The following is a 10,222-nucleotide window of genomic DNA, read 5'->3' as shown; positions in this document are numbered from 1 at the left end:
GAGGGAGAAGGAGACAAGCAGACTTCCTGTTGAGCGCAGAACCCGATGCAGGTTTGGGTCTCATGCCTCTGAGATCACGACCTGAGCCAAAATCAAGTGACTGAGCCACGCAGGCGCCCCTGAAATCACAGCAGCTTTTAAACATTAATTAAACAGAATGTGAAGGGTATTGGCATAGTTACCACATTATCACACATATATCTATACATACGCAAACACGTAGTCTTAGTAAGACCTGATGTTCCAAATGGCCTAATCTGTATACTGACTCACAGTCAAGGAAAACACAGATTGAGATACTCTTTTTTTTTTTTAATTTTTTGATTTTTTTAATAAACGTATAATGTATTATTAGCCCCAGGGGTACAGGTCTGTGAATCGCCAGGTTTACACACTTCACAGCACTCACCAAGCACATACCTTCCCCAATGTCCATAACCCCACCACCCTCTCCTTCCCCCCTCCCCCTGGCAACCCTCAGTTTGTTTTGTGACATTAAGAGTCACTTATGGTTTGTCTCCCTCCCAATCCCATCTTGTTTCATTTATTCTTTTCCTACCCCCCAAACCCCCCACGTTGCATCTCCACTTCCTCATATCAGGGAGATCATATGATAGTTGTCCTTCTCCAGTTGACTTATTTCACTAAGCATAATACTATTCCATCAACGTCGTCGCAAATGGCAAGATTTCATTTCTTTTGATGGCTGCATAGTACTCCATTGTATATTTATATACCACATCTTCTTTATCCATTCAACAGATTGAGATACTCTTAATGGTGATAACGTTTATTGTGATGACATTTATTGAGGGCTTACTATGTGCCAGGCTTTGTTCTGAGAGTTCTGAGAGTTTTACATCATCAGGAAAACCTTAGGAGCAGGTAGTATTATTATTCTCATTATTTTGAATGAGGAATTTGAGGCACAGAACAGTAGAGTAATTTGCCCAAAGTCACAGAGTCAGTAGGAAGCAAAGCTAGAACTTAAGCCCAGGAAATGGAGTTCCTGGGTTCCTGGGTCCCAGAGCCTATGTTCTTTCTTTCTTTCTTTCTTTCTTTTTCTTTCTTTCTTTCTAAGATTTTGTTTACTTATTTGACAGAGAGAGAGATCACCAGTAGGCAGAGAGGGAGGCAGAGAGAGAGAGGGGAAGAAGGCTCCCTGCTGAGCAGAGAGCCCAATGTGGGGCTCAATCCCAGGACCCTGAGATCATGACCTGAGCCAAAGGCAGAGGCTTAGCCCACTGAGCCACCCAGGCACCCAGAGCCTATGTTCTTAACCCTACTGTCATCACATTGCCTAATCGAGCTGGAGAATGTGCATCTCTTACCCTAGATTTTTTTTTTAAGGGCAATTCAAGGGTCTTGAAATAATTAGGAATCCTCTCCAGACCTTGAATCCTCTCCCTGAATTTCCATGTCCGTAGAAGCACCTGGATGCTGCCCCTGCTATGCTACACATGTCCTCCATGGCCCTTCCTCCTATCCTGTCCCTTCTACCCACCACGAAGCTTTCTTTGCTGGAAGTGGAGGCCAGAACATCCACTCTTGCCTTCCTGGTAGTCCCAGGTCACTTCAGAATTGCTGTACCCTGCATGACCCATAGACAGACTCCGATTCTATGGAGGGAAAGACACAGAGGCCACAGAGGCCAGAAGTGCAAGTTCTTGCTTTGCTCTGATCACGTTTCTTCAAAAGGTATCATGGGAAATTATTCATGAACAAATTCTCTACCACATTACACGCATGTATATGTTGTTTATATACATATAACTATACATATGTATGTATGATTTTAAAATATATGTTCTTAGGTGTGATCATGTCTCTGTATGTGTGTATATATATATATATATATATATATATATATATATATTTTTTTTTTTTTTTTTAAGCCTAGGAGACCATGATACACGAAATGGGCCTGGAAGGATGACTAGGAATGGGTGAAGAAGGCAGGAAGGAGGGAGAAAATATTTCTTGGAATGTCACAGAGAGATAATCAACAGTTTGCAGGGAATTTTCCTGTGGCCCAGGAGAAGCTGCAGAAAGGCAGATGTGGGTTTATATCCTGAGAAAGATCAGCAACCAGCAGGGATGCCTGGAGGGACAATGAGGTTCTCTGGGGTTCATGGGTACACTACATGTACACCCAGATAGGAGGAGACAATTACCTCTCAGGGGTTTAATAGGAGAACTTGAAACATTTAATAGGGGAAGGGAGTGGAGATTATACCCTCATTCATGTAATAGACACTTGGCCTCAGAGCTGAGATGTTAGGGACATGGGACTAGAAAAACCATAAGACTGGTTGGCCATCAGGGTTCTGTAGCCCCCCTCCCATTTGTAGATAGTAATAATAATGATTATAGAGTCATTTGATTCTATATAGATTCTGTTCCTTCTGGGTATGGCCCTTCCAACTCTACTTTCTTTTCTTTCTTTCTTTCTTTCTTTCTTTCTTTCTTTCTTTCTTTCTTTCTTTCTTTTTTTCTTTCTTTCTTTCTTTTTTTCTTTTAAAGATTTTGTTTATTTATTTGACAGACAGAGATTACAAGTAGACAGAGAGGCAGACAGAGAGAGAGGGGGAAGCAGGCTCCCCACTAAGGAGAGAGCCCGATGATCATGACTCCAGCCAAAGGCAGAGGCCCTAACCCACTGAGCCACCCAGGTGCCCCTCAACTCTACTTTCTAACAATCCCTGGAGCATGAGCCCTGGGTTGCAACCAGTCTCCTATTCCTCCGTCCTAATGGCTCCAGGCTCTCCAGAGCCCCAAGGACTGCTCATGGAGACACAGACACCCACAAACAGAGAGTCATTACCCATTGGATTCTCATTGCCCCATAGGGGAGCTTTTTGGATCCTCAAATTTATGTGATCTCATTGGGAGTTTGCAGTAAGAGGAAGAAGAATACTTTCTGAAGGAGACACAAGAATGTGGCAGAGCAGACATTTAGGGGAAACAATGGAATGAGAGCTCCTCTCGAGTGGTGCCCCCACCAGCTGGTTAGATGGGTGATGTTGCACAAGCCACCGTAACTTGCTGGGCTTCTGCCCATTCACCTCTAGAAAGGGGTGGAATTCTACCTTTCTCCAACAGGATAGCACATGCAGCATGTCCTATGTAATTGTCCTATGTATGGCTATATCTATGGAAAGAGTAATATGTGTTGACTTCTAGCCATCATGTATAGTAAGATAATTAATTGGGCCAGCATCCCTTCCATGAAGAATTGTGTCTTCCTGATCATTGTGTCAAGTTCAGTGCCTGGAACAGAGTAAGTGCTCAATAAATAGAGTTGAATAAATGGGTCAAGGCAAACTGAGTTGCCACAGAGGTTGGGTTTGGGGACTACTGCCCCACATTCCCTGCCGCAATGCCCCCCCCCCCGCCATGACTGCCATGCCCAGCCTGAGCTGTTCAGCCCCAGTCTTCCTCTCTGTCTTTCTCCTCATGCCCTTCAGCATCTCTGGGGCTCAGGCCATCCTCACAGACTGCTATGGGTTCTCTGCAGGAGGAGTCCCACTGCTGTGGCGCCGCACGCGGGCACCTGGGGGCCTTCCTGCGCTGAGGACAGCAGGGAAGCGTCCATTCCCCACAGCTGCAGGGAGCCTGGGCTGCCCAGACATAGGCACCCACGGGCACCACAAGCAGCACCGCACACAGGACCACTGCGACATGCAGAAGGCGCTCCCGGCCCTCCAGCTCATGGTGGTCTCTGCCCGTCACAAAGACCACACACCGGCCCCGGTGTGCAGGCTGGCCCTCCAGGCTGAGGCATGCCTCATATTTCGTGCCAGGAAGGAGGTCCTCCACAGCGTACATGTTGATTCCGGGGCCAAGGTGCACCACTTCCTTCCTGAGCGTTTCATCTGATGTAAGGTAGAGGGTGAACCATTTCTCCTCAGGAGCATCTGCCACTGCCAACCACTCCAGCAAAATCCCGTGCACCGTCTGCCTGATGACCCGCAGGTCAACATAGGCATTGTCCTGTGAAGGGAAAGAGGGAGGCAGGGCCTGGGCGGGCTGGACATGGAGGGAGATGACAAGGGTGCTCCTACCCAGGAAGTTGGAGGCCACACAGGTGTAATTGCCTCTGTCTACCAGATGGGCAGCAGGTATGATCAGTTCCGACAGAGCAGTGTCGTCTGCAGTAGATGAAGTCAACACTGGGAGAGAGAGAGCAAAGCAGCTCAATAGACATGTCTCTGACAAAAAGATGGACAGTTCAACAATGCCAGTTATTTCTTTTTAAGCTGGAGGTGACCATTTATTAAGCAGTGTTTGGTGCTGTGTATTTGCCTCTCAGCCCCCCTGTAAGGTAAGTACCCCAGTTTCACACATAAGAAGCTGAGGATAGGAGTGAATAAGCAACTTGCCCATAGGGAGACATGTTCAGAGGCGATGACTAATCAGGAACCTCGTTCTTCTGCCTATAAAAACCATACTTCCAACCTCACTAGCTGTTCCCAGCAAACCACCGGAAGTGTTGCTGAGCTAACAGCATGTTTTTGGGGAGATCTCTTACAACGATGTGGTATTGTGAGCTTCAAAAATTGCCTTTTGGGGGCACCTGAGTGGCTCTGTCAGTTAAGCATCCAACTCTTGGTTTCAGCTCAAGCCATGATCTCAGGATCATGAGATGGAGTCCTGTGTTGGGCTCCATGCTCATCAGGGAGTCTGCTTTTCTCCTTATCTCTCCATCTCCCTCTGACCCTCCCCTCCACTTGTGCTCTCTCTATTTCCAAAATAAATAAATAAATCTTAAAAAAATATTTAAAAGAATTGCCTTTCTACTTCCCAGATATAGAGAGGCTTAGAATCTGGATCCAAATGCTTAGATTCTATTCCTTACTAAGTATATGGTCTTGGACCAGTTGCTTAGATACTTTTGGCCTCAATTTCCTCATTGGTAAAATGGGATGATAATAGTACTCATTCCCTAAGTTTGATAGTAAGTGCTCAGTGTGAGCTGTGTTATTACTGAGAGGATACATATAACATGGTACCAAAGAAACTGACTATAGAACACTAAAAAAGACATGTGCATGCATCTCACTGTTCTTCAAGATGCTATAAAAACAAATCCTACATTTCTCCTTCACTGGTACTTAATCTTAACCCAATAAGATATGATTAAAATGATAGGAAAAAGTCAACAGTTCATTTTGTTAGGTATTTTTAAATCTTCCAGCAATTTGTCACTATGCATAACAAATATATATGGGTAACTGACTGTATTTCTCAAGTTTTACTTATATATTCCTAGTTGTTGTCTAGACAGCATTAAGATGTCACCAGGGAGGCCATCCTTGGTCTTGTGCTGTGTCCCAACCCTGTAGGGTTGCACTAAAGGTGATTGCAGCTGAGGTATGAAAAGAGAGCATAGAGTTTCAGGACATGAGAGGCAGGCTTGAATTCCAATGTTGAGGCCCATGGGGGTCATTTCCTCACCCAGTGTCCCAGTATTACAACTTTAAACTAACAAGATCTGAACAACACTGTGGTGGGAAGTATAAAATTTAACCAGTATGTAGGAATTCCCAACCTTGCCCAATGGTAAGAATTACTTGGGAAAGGAGGAGTGGAGAAGAGGAACCCTAGTCAATATACATTAACCTCAGACCCTTCCCTAGACACAAGGAATCTGAATCTCCAGGGCAGGGCCTGGAAATCTTATTTCTAACAAGTACCCCCAGATGAGTCTACTCCAGAAATTTTAGGAAATAATTAATAGATAATCTCTAGAATCAGTCCTAGTCAGAAATTCTATGATTTAAAAATATACAGCACAGTATTTTTGCATCTAGAAGTCTCTCAAAGAACATATTTGTTCATATATGATTTTATAATATTTATACAATATGTCAAGTATATATATACGTATATATATATGTATATATACGTATATACATATGCATACAGATCTTTATGGGATATATATCCCATAAAGATCTGCATGCAACCATTTGAAATAATGCCAGTAGTGGAAGACTGTCTTGGAAAATTTCTACTGTGGTGGGTATAATTCAGGTCCACCCCAATCTTACCAGTCTTACCAATCTTACTTTGTGATTGATCCAGTATAGAAAATCCCTACTGAGGACTGGGTTGCTGTAAGACCTCACTATTCCCCCAGATACATCAAGAGGGTGTCTGTGGCTTACCATTGAATTCCCGCCACATGCTCAGGGGGTAAGTCCACGCAATGGTTGGTGAAGGGCTGGCCCGTGCCTGGCATCTCAGGGTCACATTCTGTCCCTTCTGGATGGTGACACTGGCACTGGGGGTTGAGACTTGTGGCTTCATGCAAGCACTGAGCTCAGTTTCATGAAAAAGTTGCCCTGCCTTGGAGAGAGGGCGTTGGCACATCAGGTAGGAATTCGCCAGGATGACCGGGATGCTGATGGACTTTACAAACTGGACAAGTCCCCTCAAGCGACAGTCACATACCCAGGGGTTGTTGTGCAGTGCTAGCACCATGCTGGAGAGAACCTTGGCTCCACAGCCAGGCTGCGGGTGTTTCTGATAGACTAGCCAGTTCAAGAAGACACTCTTAGATACAACTGTAAGCCTATTGGAGGATAGGTCAAGGTAGGTCAGGTTGATCAAGAACTGAAGGGCTAGCTCAGGGAGCACATCAATCCTGTTGTGTTTGAGATCCAAGACCCTCAGGAGAGGTGTGGCTTGGAATGCTGTCCATGGTACTGAACGGAGTTTGTTCCCCTCCAGTCTCAGCTCTTTCAGTTCTGACAGGTGCTCTAGGGCTCCCGGGTGTATCACAGAGATGTTATTAAAATTAAGCCAAAGGTATTCCAATGTGCTCATGTTGATGAAGGACCCTCGAGGCAGTTCAAATAAGGGTGAATTTTCAATTCTCAACAACTTTAACTGTTCAGGATGGTTCCTTGGGATCTTTCCTAAAGAGATAGATATGCACCGCAGAGCCCTGTACAAGAAACCAAAAGCTTTAAGGTGAATATTGGAGGGGTCTCCTGGGTGGCTCAGTCAGTTAAGCGACTGACTCTTGGTTACATGCAGGTCATGATCTTAGGGTCCTGAGATCAAGCCCTGAATTGAGCTCCCAGCTCAGCGGGGAGTCTACTTTACCGCTCTCTCTCTCTCCCTCTGCCCCTCCCCCAACTCATGCACATTCTCTCACTCTCTGTCTCTCTCTAAAATAAGTACATATATCTTTAAGAAAGAAGAACATCAGGCAAGTGATACCAGGTTTATTCTAGCATTAGGCATATGAATTTAAAAAAATAGGTGTTATTCACTTGAAATAAAAGAGACCCATTTTGGTAAAAGTGCACAGTTCTCCAAAGTTTAGCACCAACTAGAGATTTGGCTGATTTCCTGCCAAATATAGGTCTGTTCCCACTCCACTTCATCTCTAAAAATAGCCCACCCCCTACAACCTCCTGGCATCTTGTCAGCATAGCCCACCTGCTGAAACTGTCCTCTGAGCAGGTACATCCTGGCAGACAGGGTGGCTGAGCTGCATGTGAATCCAGAAAGACCAGAACTAGCAGGAAATAATGGGAAACTGAAGCCATATTCTTCTGTAAGAAATCACCTTGCAAGTTTTGAATAAGTATAGCCCAAGCTCTGAGTGGCAGATCCTATTATTGGTAATCCATGGTGATGTAGGTCAGCACAGCAGTGGCAAAGCTCCTGGATGCTCATAGGTCTGTTATGGCCCAGGTCCCAAGTTCAATAAGAACCCATGAAGAGGAAGCTATGCCCCTTAACTAAGATCACAGGATTCACCCTTTGTCCGGTTCTTCAGTCTGCTAAGCAAACTCTAAACCAACTGTCCTATTCAGCACCAATACTGCCTTCCCCAAGTTTCTTACAAAATGATCTAAGAAACAAGCAGGAAATACTATCCTGGGCACTGTGGTTCTGGTTATCAGGCCAGAATCCATCTAATATTTCATCTATCACAATTGGCTCCTGAAAACTCAAATTTTCAACCACTCTCTAGAAGTGAATGCAGATGGTGGGTGACAAAGATGGACCCACTGCCATCCCTGGTTTTCTCCCCACACCTCATGTGATGGATTCATTCGTATACTGCATTAAGACAGCTGTCTATGCCACGTAGATGAGCTGAGTCAGAGAAGCATCACAGTGCAGAGGTTAAACCACAAGACTGTATTTTCTGATTAAGGAAATGTGTGTTTGTTATTCTGGATCTCACAACTTTCCCTGAATGCTGTGTATTTCACATGATAAGCATAAGACTTACATTTTAAGGTGAGATATATGTGATTTGGGGCACTTGCTCTTCCACTCCTTAATTATTCAACAACTATTTATTGGCCCTCTTCACACACTTTCTAGGTGCAAGGAATCCACTGGTGGGCAAAGCTTTTTAGACCCTACGCCATGGAGTCTTCTCTCTAGTTGATGCTTCCTTGTCTTGAGATCTTTGGAAGGTCACTTACCCTCCAGGAGTCTCAATTTCTACCCTGCAAAGTGAGGAAATTAATAAATACTTTACTGTGTTTCTAGGAAACTTTGAGGTTATGTAAATTAAAGTACCTAACATACAGTAATTATGTTAATTCCCTTCCTACACCAACAGACTCTTGAAGAGCAGCTGATTCCACGGTCCTAGGATCAAGCCCCACATCAGGCTCTCTTCTCAGCAGTGAGATTGCTTCTCCCTCTTCCTCTAACTGCTGCTCCCCCTCCTTGTTCTCTCTCTTAAATAAAGAAAAAAAATTTTTTTAAAGAAAAAAAAAATTTTTAAGGATGACCCATCCATATGCTGTCTATAAGAGACTACAAGGTACTTCCTGGTAAATATTGACATTCCATGAGCTCCCCTAAGACTCAGGATATACATTATACTGTACAAAAGGCCTAAAGGAAGAAAATCCTCTTAGTAGTTAACCAGTGATGAGGGAAATGGGTCACCAACTAAGCTGATTACATTTCAGGCTTTCCATCAAAGCCAGATATATTTGTTCGAGTTTCTTGTCTAGCTCTACAATATGGCTAGATCTCTGATGTCCTCTTAAGGTAAAAATCAAAACAAAGACAGTGCAGTGGGTGCAAAGCTTGTGCTAGACATGGAGATGTGTGGCCTAGACCCCCTTCAAGGAATTGGTTCATGCTCAGCTGCAAAGATTGCTTGCATGAGATCATGCCCTTCCTAAAGCAACCCATATACAGCAACTGAGGGTGAAGAGGTTCCAAGGGCCCAGCGAGTTTGGTCTAATGGTTAGGGGGGGCACTCTGATCTCACTCCAGAGGTTTGCACCAGATTGGTCAGGATTTTATCAAGCTTTCTTTTTGGGAAAATTTGATTTAATTCACTGCATCACACCCCACTAGTGAATTATTTTCTCACCTCCAAATATAAGGAATTAAAGATATCTCCATCCCCCACAATTTCTTTTATGTTCATGCCAGGCTACCCTCTTCCAGTGAATCCAGCTGAACCTAACCTTCCACTGGTTTGCTGAAAGCCTGAGAAGAACAACCACTGGCATGTCAACTCTGGAATTACGCAGGCCACTTCTGCACTGCTCCTTCTCTCTTGACCTCCCTCATCTTCTGATTTTCTTACTTGGCATATGGGCACAGATGTGTAGCTGTGTTGTCAACTAAGGCAAGAGATTGGGACAATTAAAGCCGGGTTATGTCATTTACCTCAAATAACTAAGTGGTGTCCCTAAACTCAAGAGATATAACAACAAGGGGAAATTGAAAGCATCTTGGGGGTCATTCCATCCAGACCCACCCAAATAGGTCTTAATGAATCATTGAAAAGTTTGAATTTTCTGTCTGTCTCTGTCTCTCTCTTACACACACATATCCACACAATATTGGATAAACACTAACAAATTCTTGCTTTCAATTCCTGAATATTCAACAAAATTTAATAAAACTAATTGGATCTTACTTGTCTTTAGGCCAAGAATTTCTCAATCTTGATTGGCTCTGTCAATCATTTAGAGGAAACTTCCTCACTATTTCAATAGGTGGCTGCTTTCATCTATTGCATTTATATTTGTGCTAATTTGGGGAAAGCCTGTCAATCTCATATATCTAACAATCAGAACTGAGTCTTGGGTCTTGACAGCAGAAATACCTTGAAAAATTTACATCAGAGGTTGGAAAACTACAGCCTGAGAGCCAAATCCAGCCTGCCATCTGTTTTTGTGAATAACATTTTATTGGAATACATCCATGCCCATTAACC

The 10,222-nt window shown here is 43.9% G+C and overlaps 1 protein-coding gene across 1 annotated transcript; it reads right to left on the bottom strand.

Moving 5' to 3' along the window:
- Positions 1-3,423: 3,423 nt before the first annotated feature.
- On the bottom strand, positions 3,424-7,562 carry LRIT2 (leucine rich repeat, Ig-like and transmembrane domains 2). The gene is made up of 3 exons (XM_059172496.1): positions 7,453-7,562; positions 6,171-6,952; positions 3,424-4,172 (listed from the first exon to the last, which is right to left on the bottom strand). Exons 1-3 carry the CDS (start codon positions 7,560-7,562, stop codon positions 3,424-3,426), a joined length of 1,641 nt encoding a protein of 546 aa, XP_059028479.1.
- Between the last annotated feature and the right edge of the window lie 2,660 nt (positions 7,563-10,222).

Source organism: Mustela lutreola, chromosome 4 (assembly GCF_030435805.1).
Source record: "Mustela lutreola isolate mMusLut2 chromosome 4, mMusLut2.pri, whole genome shotgun sequence".
Lineage (NCBI taxonomy): Eukaryota > Metazoa > Chordata > Mammalia > Carnivora > Mustelidae > Mustela > Mustela lutreola.
This window is presented reverse-complemented; position numbering and strand designations above follow the sequence as displayed.